Source organism: Poecilia mexicana, unplaced genomic scaffold, assembly GCF_051168715.1.
Source record: "Poecilia mexicana isolate PSO_F unplaced genomic scaffold, ASM5116871v1 scaffold_18, whole genome shotgun sequence".
Lineage (NCBI taxonomy): Eukaryota > Metazoa > Chordata > Actinopteri > Cyprinodontiformes > Poeciliidae > Poecilia > Poecilia mexicana.
In genome coordinates this window covers 18,878,947-18,895,692 of record NW_028263387.1, presented here as the reverse complement: position 1 = coordinate 18,895,692, position 16,746 = coordinate 18,878,947, and the positions used below count along the sequence as shown (strand labels likewise).

The 16,746-nt window shown below is 38.1% G+C and overlaps 2 protein-coding genes across 2 annotated transcripts; both read left to right on the top strand.

Moving 5' to 3' along the window:
- The first annotated feature begins 1,560 nt into the window (after nucleotides 1-1,560).
- nagk (N-acetylglucosamine kinase) lies at nucleotides 1,561-6,970 on the top strand. The gene is made up of 10 exons (XM_014985482.2): nucleotides 1,561-1,648; nucleotides 1,995-2,079; nucleotides 2,314-2,412; nucleotides 2,499-2,640; nucleotides 3,411-3,521; nucleotides 3,585-3,697; nucleotides 4,484-4,571; nucleotides 4,658-4,755; nucleotides 6,105-6,183; nucleotides 6,271-6,970. The coding sequence occupies exons 1-10, from the start codon at nucleotides 1,620-1,622 to the stop codon at nucleotides 6,474-6,476; spliced, it is 1,050 nt and encodes a 349-aa protein (XP_014840968.1). The 5' UTR covers nucleotides 1,561-1,619; the 3' UTR covers nucleotides 6,477-6,970.
- A 3,506-nt stretch (nucleotides 6,971-10,476) lies between these two features.
- LOC106916884 (uncharacterized) lies at nucleotides 10,477-15,036 on the top strand. Its single transcript, XM_088016041.1, has 9 exons — nucleotides 10,477-10,512; nucleotides 11,012-11,143; nucleotides 11,235-11,318; nucleotides 11,410-11,542; nucleotides 11,626-11,688; nucleotides 13,562-13,702; nucleotides 14,596-14,686; nucleotides 14,782-14,923; nucleotides 15,007-15,036. Exons 1-9 carry the CDS (start codon nucleotides 10,477-10,479, stop codon nucleotides 15,034-15,036), a joined length of 852 nt encoding a protein of 283 aa, XP_087872167.1.
- The last annotated feature ends 1,710 nt before the right edge of the window (nucleotides 15,037-16,746 follow it).

Sequence of the window (16,746 nt, the reverse complement as noted above, 5' to 3'; positions counted from 1 at the left end):
TAGACTCTTATTTTGAAGTCTTTGCTTACATCCGGTATCCTCTTGTAGCGTGGAATTGACGTTCCTCTCTGCCTTTAGCAGCAGAAACAGCACGCTCCTCTGCTTCCCTCCACCCACCTCCTCACTATTGTGTAACTTCTTCCTTGATTTCACCTCTGACACGCTCACTTTCCTACCTCATCGTTCACCCAAACTCTAATTAACTGTTTCATTTGCTCTCTATTTGTGTCGAAACGAACCCCGAAAACTCTTACTTACATCCGATGATAATGATGGAAAATTACCAGCAGGGTATAAATGTTGCAGAGCTTTTTTCCCCCCCCTTTTTTGCATAATAATCCGTTCCCCCTTTTCTGTAGACCTGCTGTTGGTGCCAAAATAAATACGTTTTCACTTCAGAAAAATTGCAGGAATTTTAAATTAATCAGTGTGTGTTGGCAAGTGGAGCTGCCCAGCTATATTAATATGTTGCAGATGCCTCCTGTTCCTGTTGGCTCACAGTGTAGCTGTGCTGTGTCTCCAGTGGTGATAAATCTTATTGACATTATTCTGACACTGGATAAGGATTCTTGAACAATGAGTCCCAGTCTCAATTTGAGGCCAAAATGTCTTATTCTGTTTTTTGGTTTTTTGTTGCAGTTTAGTTTAGCAATAACTTAACCAACAAAAGATAAACTCAATCGCTTTGCTGTGAAATTATCAAATAACAAGGTCAGTGTACACAGCAGTAAAATGAAGGAGCTGTATCTGGAAGAGAGGTTGGAAGATAGTGCAGCGCTACACTTTGGCCAATAATCATAAAGGGTCAGGCAGTGGAGAAGATTATTGGTTTTAGACATAGAAAAAAATATTTCCAATTCTATGCAGGTTCTGGTTATTAAAAGTCAAGAAGCTGATTTTTTTCATTTGAGAAAGTTGAAAAGTTTAAATGATTAACAGATAATATATTGACTTTTCTCTCCTTTAATACATTTTGTTTCCGTTAAGCATCTTAACAGACTTAACTCGTTGATCAATCAGGTCAAGATTATTCTGGAATAAAGCAGCTCTCTTTCGCTAGAAATGATATCTAAGCATAAGAAGGTCATTGTGACCAATAATGACTCTTCCCTCATTGTTGTACTTGTTTGTTTTTGGCTGTGTACTTTGTGCATTTTAGGATTTATTTGTGTGACCTTTTGTATTTTGAAGAGAAATTTCATGTACATTTATAGTAAATTGTGGATTTTGTGCATTTTTTCCACATTTTAGTTGATATCTTTATATCAAGCTTATGTATCTTAAAGAGAGACCGTGTGTCTAAACATATAACTACTACTATTGTTGTTTTTATTGGTGTTTTACAGATAAATACAGCAATATACAAATAGTTAGATCAATAACAGTGAGGATAAAATTGTAGCAACTGTAGTAGTTAATAGTATGAAGAAACAACTAGAATAATAGTAGAAAATGTATAAATGAACTCAAAATTATTATGATTTGTTATTTATTTGCACATAAAACTTTCAGCAGACACAAGATAGCACAACGCTGCCATCTAGTGGTTAAGATGTGATATTGCAAGTGTAACTGGATCTCGCGAGATCTCAGCCGACTACAGGGACCCAAACAGGAACATGGCATCGGTGTACGGTGGAATAGAAGGGTAAGAAAGAGTGGAAATATCTACTAAAACCGTTTAAGTTGAAGTGTTATGGCGTGTGTCTCTGAGTTTGTTTGAATTTTGTATGTTTATTTATGTCTTGAGGGCTGTCATGTATAAATTAAGGCTAAACCTAGATGTTATTCGAACACGGAAGCGTAAATCTCGTGATCATCTCGTCCCCCCTTGGTCAAATGAATGATTGCTCATGAAAATGCATAGAAACGTGCTACATGTTGCATTCTTTCATCCTTCCTGTCTCACTGAGGTATTTATGTTAGTTGTTAATAATGTCTTAACTTATCCCTGCATTTCTGTTTCTTTTGTTGTTGTTGTTGTTTTCATCCAGTGGAGGGACTCACTCCAGGGCTGTGCTGCTGTCAGGAGATGGGAAGGTGCTGGGAGAGGCAGAGGGACCCTGCACCAACCACTGGGTGAGCTGCACAGGTGCAGATAAAAGTCAGGGTGGGACAGTTTACAACCCAAAACAGATAGAAAGTGCACCATCTTTCAGTTCTAGTTGAAATAATTTAATCTCTCGCTTTTTATTATTATTATTTTTGAAGACTGAAGCCCGGATATAGTTGCAGTTAATGCGGATTTCATTTCTTTTTATGATTACTGTCTATTCCCTGTGCTGTCAACTTGTGCTTTTGTGTCTAACATAGCTGATCGGGGTGGATAAATGTCTTGAAGCCATCAATGAAATGATCCATAAAGCGAAGATCAACGCAGGACTGGATCCAAACACGCCGCTACGCTGTCTGGTCAGTCAAATGGCTCCTTAAAAACAGATTCCCGCTTGCTGTCGTAATGTCAGGTTGAAACTATAATTCTTTATGTTTTTGTGAAGGGTATGTCTCTGAGTGGGGGTGAGCAGAAAGATGCCATCGACAACCTGATTGCTGTGATGAAGGAGCGGTTTCCACATCTCAGCGAGCATTACTTCATCACCACAGATGCCATTGGTGCCGTGGCAACGGCAAGTGATCGAGGTAAGCTTTTAGTTTTAATTTGGCGTTTTAATTGGTTGATAAAATCAAAATCTTATACATTTTGGATGCGTAACAAGAACCTGGGCTGGAGGTTGTCGCACATTAAACAACGTATGTCATATTGTTTATCATTTATCGTTATATATTCACTATTATAATAACAATTTTGATTTGTCGTTGTGGTGATAAATTCCAGTTATTGATGTCTAAAACCACCCAAAACTGTTTATTGTTGAAATTATTTTGTTTTTTGTATTCATAAATGTAAATAAATGTAAAAATATGATTCAGTGCAGTTTGTGTGTGCAAAAGTCCAAAAGAAGCGTATTGAAAATGGAAATATTTTTCAAAAGCAGTACTTGTGTTTGTGGAGGTATGATTGATGTGACATGCAGTCTGTCACACCTAAAACAGATGTAATAAATAGTCACTTTTATCACCCAACTTACTATCCTCATTTCGATAAACACAATAGTGCGAGTAATGTAGTTAGCTTCTGCATTTTAACGTGCATGTAATTAAAGTTAGTACTATTTTATTTGTTTATTTGTAAGAATTACAATTAAGAACATTAGTTGGATTTCACAGGTTACATTTTTAGTTTCATCATTGCTTTTGTTAATCATTTCCTTCTTGCACCAAAGCTCCTCACAGTTTCCCGTTAACGACTGATACTTTACCCTTTCAGGTGTGTCTACCTAGGAGTGTCATCACCGTTCCTTTATGGCCCTCTGTTATCTAACACCGTCTTCCGTGTGTCTTCTCACCAGGAGGCGTAGTTCTCATCTCCGGGACCGGCTCCAACTGCAAGCTGGTCAACCCTGACGGCTCCCAGGTCGGCTGCGGAGGCTGGGGTCACATGATGGGGGATGAAGGATCAGGTAGACATCAATGTCTATCTCTTCGTCGTTGCGGCACAGACTCATGTTGCTTTTGTGTTTCAGGGTTCTGGATCGCTCATTTGGCTGTGAAGACGGTGTTTGATGCCAAAGACAACCTGGCGCCGCCGCCGCATGACGTCACACATGTTAGGAAAGCCATGGAGGAGTACTTCCAGGTCAGACACATCCAGAAGTTGTGTTTGCTTTGAAAAGGGGTGTCCAAAATGTGGCCTGCAAGCATAGCTGGCTGATGTTGATGAACCCTCTTTCGTCTTTTGTAGGTTAATATCTTTCTAAAAAAAATATTGGGTGCAAAAAATAGATCCCCATTTATTAATTTAGGCAGAGAAATGCTAACCTGTAAAGGTTAGCTAAGAACGGTTGGTGGCATTAACTAACTCTTTGGTTACCTAGCAACAACTTTTTGAGTAACCTGTGGTTACCTAGCAACAAACTGATGAGTAACTTGCACAGCAGCAGTTTAAGGTTTCTCCACCATGCTTTTTATAACTTTTTATAAATTAAAAACCAACAGCATAGAGTGAAATCTGTGGCTAACACAGGAAAGGTTACAACACCAGTTTCGTATTATTTCAGATATTTAAACCAAAAAACAAACTAATAACTATAGATAACAACTGATATGTAATGCTTCTATTATGATACATTTTTCAGCCATATTGTCCAGCCTTAGTCTGTAATTATGTGGTGTATCTGCAATAATTTACTGATTTTTATTCATATTTCGATTCAAATAGAATTGTCTTTTTTTATTATTATTATTGAGCAGATAAAATAAAAAAGGCACAAATGTTTTTATTTTAAATGTTCTAAAAATATATATATAATTTTTGTAACCCCACGTGCTTTTAATTTAACAGTTTTTGTCCTCATGTAAAGAAGTTCTTACACCATCTGTTTAAATGAGACTATAGTGAATAAAGCCTCATTCTCAATCCCAGGTGTCAGATCTGATGGGCATGCTGCCACATCTGTACAGAAACTTCCAGAAATCATTCTTTGCTGGCTTCTGCTTGAAGCTGGCTGAAGGTAATCGGCACGTCAGTTTCTTTTGTTTTGTTCTTGTCTTTGGTAGAAGCGGGTAAAGATGAAAAATATTTATCTTTCAATCTAAGGTGCAGAAGCTGGAGATGCTCTGTGTCAGCACGTGTTTGCCGAGGCAGGCAGAGTCCTGGCTAAACACGTAGCCGCAGTCCTGCCTGCAGCACAAGAGGTAGCAGGCAGCATGTATCATGTGGTATCAGTACCACATCAGATATACAGAGTTATGCAACCACTCGTATAACAAGCTCAAACCTCAATGCCTTTCGTTGGGTTTTATGTGATAGTAGTGCATATTGTGAAGTGGAAGGAAAAGAATGCATGTTTACTTTTATTTTTCACCAATAAAAATCAGGAAAAAAGTTTATTTTTAATCCAAAAATTCAGAGGAACCAGTCACCCATAGAAGTCAACAAATTATTAAATACTATAGCTATTCTACTGGGAAAAACCTCTTGATAATCTGATACTTTATGCAAACATCTGTTTAGTTTATAAGATTCTTGATGACATTACTGTTCCACCTTTACAAAGTTTGTTTCCTGAGATCATGACTAGAGTCACAAGGGCGCCCTCTAGAGGTGACGGCAGTCCTAAAACGTAGGACTGCTTTTAATAAAACTACCTTCTCTTTTTTTCACTGCAAGTGAAGTTGGAATAGTTTGCCAAATGAGATTATAACATGTTCTAGTTATAAAATGATAAATATGCAGATTTGCACTAATTACTGATGAAGGCAGAGTTATTGTTTTATAAATTCTGTCGGTTTGAAGTTTGGTTTACTTGGATTTAGCAAGATTTGAATAATGACTTATCAGACGCATAATTAATTACTGAACTTGCTTTTAACCAATTTATAATCTGTTAATAATACTGGATTACATCAAGTTGGTGTTTTTTTGTTGTTGTTTTGCTACAACCTGGTAACATGCATATGATGGCGTATTAGGGTCATTGTAGTCAGCGAGAAAAAAAAGCAAAATTTACACCAATTAAAATTACTCAAAACCACCAAATTTGGTGGTTAAAAAAAAACAAGGAAATTTCTGAATTTCAAAAGTTGAACATTGAAGATGTAGGAACTTGTTTTAAGTAAATAATTCCTTAATATTGATGAAAAGTAACATAGAAAAATCTTGTAATAAGTAAATTAATCTTCCAGTGTAAATGTTTTTTTTTTTAAATCAATATTAAGAAATCAAAACATGCTCTGATTTCTTGCTAAAAAGTTACTTGTAAGTTAGTTTTATTTAATTTCAAGTTTTCTAAGGTATTTGTACTGGAAACTAGACTGAAAATACTTTTGTTTTTGCAGTGCAGACAGAAGAGATGTAATTAAGAGTATTTTGAAAACCATGTATCACAATCATGCACTGCTTGTTGTTAGTCTCACATAAAATCCCAATTAAATACACTGAGGTTTGTGCTTAAAATGTGGAAAAGTTTAAGGGATGTGAATAGTTTCTGTACTGCATGTAATTAACGCGTGAGCATTTCTCTTCTTTCTTCCTGTCCTCCAAGTCTTTACTGAGCGGTGAACTGGGTCTGCCCATCCTGTGCGTGGGCTCCGTCTGGAAGAGCTGGCCTCTGCTGAAGCCAGGTCAGAAACTGAGAAAACCTTCCAACGGTTTCCTCTGAATCGTAGCCGTTTTAGTTGTACTTCCTGCCCCCGTCTGTCTCTCTTCAGGGTTCACAGAGGTTTTGGAAAAGGCAGCGTCGTCCGAGAAGCTGAAGGGTCGTTTCCTTGGCTACAGCCTCCTGATTTTGCAGCAGTCGTCGGCCCTCGGAGGGGCCAGTCTCGGCGCTCAGCATTTCGGCTTCTCCGTCAGCATGGATTATGGCGCCAATGCTAAAATCTCCTTTCAACACTCCTTCGGCGGCAGCAGCCAGTGACAACAAAGGCCACTTTATGATTTTTACAGTTCAGTCCTCTTTTTCCAATCACAATGACTTTAAATCAGGTTTGTGTGAGACTGAACTTGCACATGATTTCTCAAGATCCAGCCCTCAGATGAAGAGATTTAAAAATACATGAATCCTTTTACTTGGCAGCTTCTGTAGCAACAGCTGAAATATTTTTTTTATTGAACTGTCAAAGTTTTTTTTTTTTTTCTGACTTTTGATGATTCATTTGCACCATGGCTTTACAATAACAGTGTTGGTGATTTTACAGACGGTTCGAGGGCAGGTCTGCAGAGAGAGACCTGCAGACCTCTAGGTTCAGCGATTAAAAACGATTAGATTTCACATAATCAACACATGAAGTCACCATGCAAAAACAGGTGCTGTTAACTTTGTATAAAACTTCACATTGATTCATAATCTTTATACAGTTCTTATGAAAGCAAATTTGCAATAAATATGAACGGAATCGATTGATTATACAAGCTGCAATTTTTGATGTTTTTAAACAAAACAAAAGTCAAGTTTGGCTTTTGTTGATTTTCTCTTATCCATATAGAGTTAATTTTATATTTTTATAGTATATTAGAAGTTATATACTTCTACTGTGATATTAAAAGTATATAACTAATTGATTTTATGGTATTTCTACATACATGTTCATTATGTTGTTTCCAAGTTAGTTTCTCATCAACAATAACTCTTAAAACTGTAGTTTGAGGCACTTGGTTAATGTTTAATGCTAGCAATGTGCAGTATCGCATCTTCTTTATTAAATCTCTTGTTTGTTTGTTTTTGTACTGAGAAACATGAAACCTGCATCATTCCCTGATGTAGTAAATACCAAAAAGTGAATAACAAAGTTATCTGCATCTGCCATTGCAGGAAATGTAACAAAAGCCTTCCCAAGAGTAACTACCAAAATTACTCCAAGAGGGCATCAACAACTCATTCAAGGAGTTAGTACTATGACTTAGAGCAACATCTACAGCACAACAGGCCTCACCTACCTCAGATATGGTCTGTTCATGACTGTAATAACAATAGAAAGATTGGGCAACAATGGCATCTATGGCAGAGTTCCTGGGTTGATCATGTCATTTTCCAGAATTACTGATGATGCTCTATCCAGGCTGTTCCGCAATTCTCACCTGATGATTGCTGGAGATTGGCACTGTCCCATTGTGACCCTGGAGGGAAGAGCAGGTGTAGCCGATGAACCGAAGGGCTTATTGATGATCCTGAACACTTGGGGAAATGTTCTGTGGATTAATGAAACAAAAGTTTGTGGAAGATGTGCTATATCTTAGTGCAAAACTAAGATTTTAATGTGAGGTTCCTTTGCTGCTTCGGTACTTGCTGTTATTGACATTATGAACTCTTCAATAGTGGAAAACCTTGAGGGAAAAGGTTTGTTCATCAGTTTGAGACCTTAAACTGAAGCAAACGTTGGTTATGCAGCAATGAGTCAAACACTGACTCATTGCTGTGTCTAAAATAAATTAGCTTCTGCAGTGGTCCATTCAACAGTGGGACTTTAATCCAATTGAGTTTCTGTGGCATGAGCTTAAACAGACACTGGCCACCAAAGTACCTTTATTAAAATAGTTCTGCAGCTGAAAGTGGGCCAAAATTCCTCCACAGAAATATGAAAAACACATTGCCAGTAAAACACTTGAAGGCATCTGTTGCCACCAAGAGTGGCAGCTTTTAGAGGGGTATTGCTTTTTCACATTTATCCATATTGGTTTGGGAATTTTTTTCCCCCACCATTAATAAATAGAATCATCTGGAAACTGCATGTTGTATTTAATCAGGCTATCACTCTTGTTTTTCTTTAAACTCATCAAAGTTCTTTCAGTTCATTTATCCACCCTTGGGAAAAACAGAACCAAGTGTGTGATAAAACATAATTACATTTAAATGTAAACAGTAACAGCCCAGAGAAGTAATGGGCATACTTCTCTGAGCTGTCCAGCAGAGAAGCTGCAACCGAGAAGAGGGATTAATCTGCCAAGGAGGAAGCAGCAAATATGTTTCCTTGGGCTCGCTACGCGGTAAATACACCTTTTGTTTTGGTTTTTACCCATTGAATGCTTTGAATTAGTTACTAAAGGGAAAAAATAAAACATTGTTTCTAACTGGAAATTCTATTGACACTCAAAAAAAACCGATCAACATATCTGAAGAGGCAAAAGAATAACATTTAAAAAAAGCTAATTCATGTAAATCCAAAGCTTTTATAGATGGAATTGAGTTTATTTGAAAGGCTGCGTTGCTGATCTTTGACCTGATGGGGGCAGCATCGACTCCGAAGGAGAACACTTAAAGAAACGATATTTAAATATTAAATAGTTAGGCCGTGAAACTATACCAACAGTATAGTTTATTCCCGTGTGTGTTTTTATTTACCTTCCTCTTAGTGCTTTGCTGCGATAAGTCTGAAGTAAGTTGAGCAGCCTAACTGTCAGCGACACTGCTAGCTAAGAGGCTAACTGAATGAACAAAATGAACGGCTGTTTTTAAAAGTACTGAGCTTTTGTCGTCATGCTTTTTTATAATTATGGGTATTATTTTAGGATTTTTTTAAAAAAATAGCAAAGGTTATGCTTCTATGCTTCTTCGCATAAAACTTTAAAGATATATATTTTTACTCATTTTTGAGGGTTGTAGCAATTTTCAAAAACAATGACCAAAACAATAACTTCTTAACAGAATTATCTCGAAAAATGCACTTTTACAAAAAAAGTAAACAAAAACATCCATCCAATTAAAGTACACACAGAGATACATAATAGCAATATTTCACTACAGTGCGCACTATGACCAATAAACTCCGTAAACTAGGGCTGGACAATAAAACAACAATCTATATATCTGTAGACATGATCGGTGCCAATAGAGCATGTCTCATAGAATATGTAATAATTTTAGTGAACTTCGATCCAGAACCGCACAGCATTCGGGGGAGATGTAGGCAAAGCAAGCGCTTTAGGCGCTCAACGTTTCACCGCTAGCTAAACTAGATCGGTGGCATGAGCTAACTTACTCTGGTTACCTAGCAACAACCTGTTGAGTAACATGCGCAGCAGCAGTTTCGTAACTAGAAGAAACAGTCGATAAAATAGGAAAGGTCTCGTCACCAGTTTGGCAGTATTTTAGATATTTAAAACAACAAAAAAAAATTATAAATAATTAATGATGACTGCTAATATTAAACACTTGTATTGCTATGCGTTTTTCAGTCATATCGCCCAGCCCGACCATGAACCACATATGTCAAACTCAAGGCTTGCTGGCCAGATCCGCCTGCCATAACTATTTATGTGGTCATCAAGACTCTACAAGGCCACATAAATAGAACATCAAGATAACAGCTGTGTGCAAAATATTATTTTATCAGTAAATAAAATCAGCTTTTATTTTTTTATTTGTATATTGCCACATTAATTAATATTTAATTAGTTAATTAATATTTTAACTTAGCTAATTGGTAGTTTTAGCAACACATTCTGCCACAACCGCATCTTTGACATTTATGATCTTGATGTGGCTCGACATTAATTGTTTGAAACCCCTGCTACAAACCCTAAGTTATAATTTAAAAAAAACAAGGTTATTTTTGCCTGATATATTAAAGCATGTACAGACATATAATCTAACTAATTAGGCTACAACATATATAGAGCAATGGCTCCTTCAAAAAGTCACTAGTAACATTCAAAGCATAAAAATTTTACTAAAAGTGAATTTATTTCAGTTATTCTGTGAAATATTATTCTGTGAATATTAAACTCATAGTAAACAGATTCAGTAGACAACAAAATAAATATTTTTAAACACTTACCTATGCGTTGAGGATTATGATTTTTACAGCTAATCAAATTCCAAAATTCAGTTAATCTAGGGTAATTTTAGAGAGACGAGTTAACCTAACAGTTACATTTTGGGACTGAGGGTGGAAGCTGGAGTACCTGGAAAAAACCCAAGCATGCACAGGGAGAACATGCAAACCCCCATGCAGAAAGTGTTGTCCTTTTGGTCAAAGGGGATTGATAGAATATAGTATGAAAAGCAGGAGTGCAATTAAGTGTGTTATATGTGATTTATTGTACATTTCTTTGTTTTTTTGTTTCTGGATAAATGGGTTAAATTGGTTATTGCACATTTATTTTAATGTACAATTATGTATTGTGTATCAATAACTTGTTCTCAGCCAGAACAAGCTACTGGCTGAGCTAGTAATTGTAGCACCATGGTTAGGTATAGATGAATAGATGAACACATCTATTCATTACTACACACAACTAATTGTGTGTAATAATTACCCAGAAATTAGTACTCTTCTAGTAATTTCTGTACCTTACAAAGGTGTATTTTAAAGAATAAATTTTCCTTAAACAATTAGCTTTTTCAGGTGGTTGCCTGAACATAACATTGTTTCTGCTAACCTGCATGTTTTTACGTCTACCTGTCCATTTGCTGCTAACTCCAGCTTTGTAAGATCCCTGCTGTTTTCCTATCAGGGTCTGGCTGTGAGCCCTTCTGAGAGATTTACTACCACCTACAATTCAGACTTTAAACCATTTCACCAACGTAGATCATTTCTGAAGCCCATACCTCCCAGTAAACGTGGGGTATTAAGCATGATGCGCATGGTAGGTTGGGTCACCCAGATACACAGAAAGGCATGTCTCTTTTTTTATGGCGTCACTTTTTTTTACATTAGTGCTTTGGCTGTTTTTACAGCCTGAACGTGATACGTCGGCTATGTTGCTTCAACACTACTACATGAAAACCCCCGAAACCAAAGCCTCACTTGTTGGCCCCCAGGTAAGGCCATGCATGCTTTCAGTAACCCATTCATGCTCATCTAGTTCTCGGTTTTTACCAGCAACACTCAGATTCTGCTCTGGTCCTACAGACCCCTCCGACTACCCTTTTCCCAGTCTTCATACCCTCACTCGGCGGCATAGCCACTTCCTTCACTGAGGAACTCAGAAATGCTGGCTGTTTAAAGGATGAAGCTCCATGGCACAACGTCTATGGTGAAAGAGGTAAAGAGGCATTTTTTGAAGCAAAAAGACGTTGAAGCTCCAGTGTGCGTCTTGACATTCAACCTGTTTTCTCCCATCGGCAGCTGGCCTGTTGAAGCGGCAAATGGAGGAGCCACGTGGGACCTCTGACATTCACTACGAGGAGGGTGAGGACACATTTTTCACAGTGGTTTTGCGCTCATAAAACGATCATCTGAAGCCAAAAGAGAAGTGTTAAATCCAGGAGTCGATATTGTTCGTACCACTTGAAACGTTACGCATGTTTATCGTGTTACGGTTGCTTAACGGTTTCCAGGCCGAGGCGTTAACGGGCAAGCGGCTCGAAGATTGCGGCTATCTTTTTTATTTATTAATTTTTTTTTTAAGTGTTTTTGGTATCTGGTCTGGCAGCTGTAACGCTCAAGCAGTACAACAGGGCAGGGCTGCTGAAAATTAAGGATCAGACTTCACAATTCGCGCATTCACATCAGAATTTTATCCCACCAGTTACAACGGACGTTATGCCTGCTCTGCTCCATGCTGATCGACCCATAACGCCCCGTTTACACTGAGCCGCTCGTCAGTTAAACCGTAAAATTTTTGTTGTTGCGAACTTGTTAAGACGACACCAAAGACCGGTACTTTTTGAAAAATTTCCGTAACACTCCCCACATAATAAGAAAGAGCAGAGGAACCGTTTTTTGCCATATTGTCGTTGATGTGCCGCCATTTTGAAACAGTGAGGTATAAGTTATAATCATATCTCGCTGAAAATTAAACTGAAATTTGACGGGTTTTTTTGTTGTTTTTTTTGGTAGCCATATTTCTGAACCTTATTAACACATTTTTTTAAAAGTGTCTTTGAATTGGATTGATACCCGGTTCAGCACATTTCAATATTTTTAGAGGGACTAACAGTAACAGAGTAAAACATTCCGATAAGCATTTTACAAACCACACAGCTATGGGGTGCCGTTTGTACAGCTACACAGTAAAACATTAACAGCAATATTTTTGGTTTACTTTGCTCACTTTTCAGTCATATTTTTACCACCATGTTATTCATAAATTTATAAATGTCCGAGTTCCAAACTAAATATTTAATTCACAAGCTAACTGGTTAGTTTGCAAACTACATATGTAATTTTGAAAATAAATATTTATTTAGGAAGCTAAATATTTAGTTTGCAAAATTCATATTTAATTCCAACCTAAATGTTTAAGTCTGAGCGAAATATTTTGTTCCAAAATAACATTTATTTTGCTAAGTATTTAGTCACAAACTATTTAATTTTAATACTAGATATTCAACTTGCTCACTAAATATTTAGGTTGCTAGTTAACTAGTTAGCAAATGTTCATGTTGAAAACATAGGACGTGCTGCTTAAACGGTTAAATAAAGCAGCATGTTTTATAATAGCATGCGTTAGGCTATACATAATACGCACATGTCCTCTTTATAATGTCTGTGGTGTGAAGTTTAGAGATTTTCGATCTATCCCTGCAGTTTTCCACTGTCCTTGTCGGCTTTACGTCCTCCATCGTTGTGCTGGGACCACAAAAATCTGCTGTGACCATTTCAAATGAGTCGCACTAACCCCAGTCATCGGGGAACCGGTCCACAGAGGATGCTGTCTCCACTGTACTACACACAACCCTGACACACCTGCAGCGTCTTGACACTGATGTTAGGATGCTATTTGTCTTCAGCATTTAATAACTCCCGTCCCTGAGAAGCTGATAGTGACGTTCCACGATCTGAGACTTTCGGCATCAATGTGACTATGAATCGGGGACTTTCTTACCAACCGGCCTCAGATGGTGAGAATAGAGGACCAAACATCATCCACCCTGGTCCTGAACAGAGGCACACCACAGGGCCTTGTGCTTGAATTCAATGTGTTTGTGGCTATAATGTGACAAAATGTAAGAATTGTGAATCATTTTGCAGGGCAGTTAATGTTTACCCGAGGGACTGAATGCAGAAAAACACATCTCTCATATACAGAGTTTAATTCTCTTACTTTGTTCTCCTGCAGGAGTGATTGTTTTATCACCGTACAGAGGTCCCATCAAGTGTGAGGATGTCCTGCAGCTTCTACACAAGACTGCCACGCCGACTCACATGGGCACCGTTCCACGGGGGACGGCTCCTTACATCACACTGAATCACGCCACAGGTTCATCATCTGCTGTTTTTTTTTCCAACAAGCTGCGGCTAAAAATGATCCGGTCTATGTCATGAAAAAAGTAGCGAGTAAGGGTTGGGCAGGGCAGAAGGAAAAAAAAGCAAACATTTAAGCTGGAATGCTGGAAGAAATAGACATAGAACAAAGTTTTATTGAGCAATAAGGGCATCAGAATGTAGTTTGCCTCTAAAATACTTTATTTTTAAAAAAAGCGGAATTCACATTTGGTGCACAAAGGACAAATCAAATTATTTCTTTGTTTGTTCACAATTAGTTTGTGATTTGTCCACCTGCCTTGCATCCACCAAGGCAGGTGATAAATGAAGCCTTAAAGCATTAAAAATGCAGTTGATTGGAACAGGAGGCAGTACAGAACGAGAACAGAATCGATGTGCTAAAACTAAAACCTCTGACAGCGAAGAGGAGTGATCTGTGCTGCCTGCGAGTTGTAAATCATTTTTATTAGCCTAGTTGTAAATAGTTAGAATAAAGTATTCTCGCTTGCGTTCTGAAAGCGACATGCGCAGAGGATTGATTGACGTTGACTGATAAACACTCTATAGATTCCTCTATTGGTACGCTGGTAGACAACTAACTCAAACGACTGACTGCAAACAATTGAAGAAAAAAGAAAAAAAAAAGATTCTTAAAAGTGTTGACTCAGAATGCAAGTCCAAGCCACACTTTTCAGATTTTTGTTTCCCTTCTACTTCACAGCTTTGCACCACTTTGTGTAGGTCTAGAGGGTAAAAATCTCAACACAGTGCATCGAAGTTTGTGTGCTTGTGGCGGCATGAAAAGACGTAAAGGTTCAAAGGGTGCTAAAAACTTTTGCAAGGTGCTGCGAATTCACTTTTCAACTTTTCAACTTTGATTGGACGCAGGAGTCACGGGGGGCAACTTGACCGCCGTGAGCCAACCAGCTGTATGTCAGCCCGCCCCCGCCCTTCAATCTTCATCCCACTGCTGCACCAAGTACGTTACAGATACACAACACTTTTATATATTAATATATATATATATATAATTTTATAATTATTTTCTGACTCTTGTCTCTGTTTTTCTCCCAGCTGTGGAGTTAAATCTGAGCATCCGTTAGGTTGCTGCTGTGGGGCCCAACTTGTCCCTGCTCACATCTGTCAGAGCGGCGGCCTGCCACACCCCATCAAGAGGCCTCCGCTGACCGAGTATCAGGACAGCTATGCTGCTAAGGTACGGACCGAGGCCGCAGATCCTCTCCTGTCGTCGCCGTAATGTTCTAACCTCTTTTCTCGTCTCCGTGTTTCTCTACCCAGTGGTTCCAGCCGAAGATCAAACCCGGTTAACGTCACCTTCCTCCTTGTCACAAAGTTCAGCCCCCAATACACAGCTCATGAAAAGAAGAGTTGTTTGTCTTTAGTCTGAAGCATAACAAACCGGTCGCGGTGCGAAGAGCTTCGCCTTTATCGCACCACCTGTTTTCAGGCTTCGCAGCAGCTTAATTTAATTGTTGCTAAAACAGATAAACGGTCAGAGCCGGTTTGGGCTCGAACGCGTTCCCCCCCCCCCCAAGGACGCAGGAGCTGAGCGTGAGTCATGACTCCCACCAGCCACCCAGAGGAGGTGTGTTAGAGCTTAGAGAAGGTCTTAATGTGACGTAAACGTAGAACTACCACTCAGGGAAAACGATGGTTTGAGATTTAAGAGGCTGCATCTGAATAGTTTGAAGCGTTGTTTTTGAGGGACATGGTTTCTAAAAAAAACAACAAATTATTGTGGATTTTCTTCAAACCACACAGGGTAGCAACTACAACACCCAGCCTCAATGTAGGCCGTTGAAACTGGACGATTACATACAGACATCTTTTTCTCTCTCTGCCTGAAGTTGAGTCAGACTAAAATGTTTTGTTTTAGGCCACTTAGTATTATTACTAAAATTATTTATATTTGCTAAATGCCTTAAAACATAGAATGAAAATGCTTTATTTTATTGTAACTTTTTAAATTCAGTTTACATAACAGGATTTGTATTTTTCCCACAGTACATTTCACAGTAAGTTTTCAGATTTTCCCAGCACCACAGACTGGAGATAAAAACAACACAAATTAACTAAAAACAAACACAGTTTCAATTCACTATAATATAATTTATTACTGATTTGTGATAGTATCCCACAGGTAAACTAAAATATAACAAAATGTTTTGAAATGTCACACAGCTTATACTCCAGGCTGGTCCAAGAACAAAACACCAAAATATAACCTTTTAACATATAAAATATAAGCTGACCTTTATTTCAAATACACAGATCAACATCATTGAACCATTAGGAACAATAAATATTCATCATATAGAAACAATCCAAACTGAAAGTGTTGAGGTAAATTATCGTCCTGCTAAAACACAATACGCAAAGAAAAACATCATAAAGTTCTGTACTCAGCTTTCTGGCTTTCAGCAAATATAATTTTGGTAATTCTGTAAACAAGAGAAGCTTGGTCTGAAGTTTCACTTGTGAGAACAAAAAATGTGGTTGGTGTATGAAAAATATCTGGTTTCAACTAACTTACATTTTCCAAATTTATGCCATTAGTAAAACACTAGATCTCACAAAACCGTGTTTTGAATATCAAGCACTTTCCAAACCTTGAAAACACCCAATTGAAGTTTCATACGAAACCCGTCATGCATTTATTTGGTAGGTATCAGAGGATGTCTTACACTGTGCATCTTGGATCAGATATTTTGGTTTTCTCTCCACAAGCTTCTCAGTAGTTTACTGGAGTTCTGACCCAGTCCTCCCAGTTCAGGTTTCAGATCTTCCCTTAAGCCGCTGGTTGCTGAGAGCTCGATCTGTTCCAGAGCTTTACCATCTTGACGTTTCTCCAAGACTCCAGCTGCACAGCAAAGGCTGAGGAAACCATGTCAACGCTAAATCAGTCATTGGAATTAAAATCTTATATTGCACTTGCACATTTTCCTGATGTTGTGCAGCTTTTGCTGAAACCCATCATCAATGTGGTAAGATGCTGAAGTTGAGCAACAAACTGGAGTT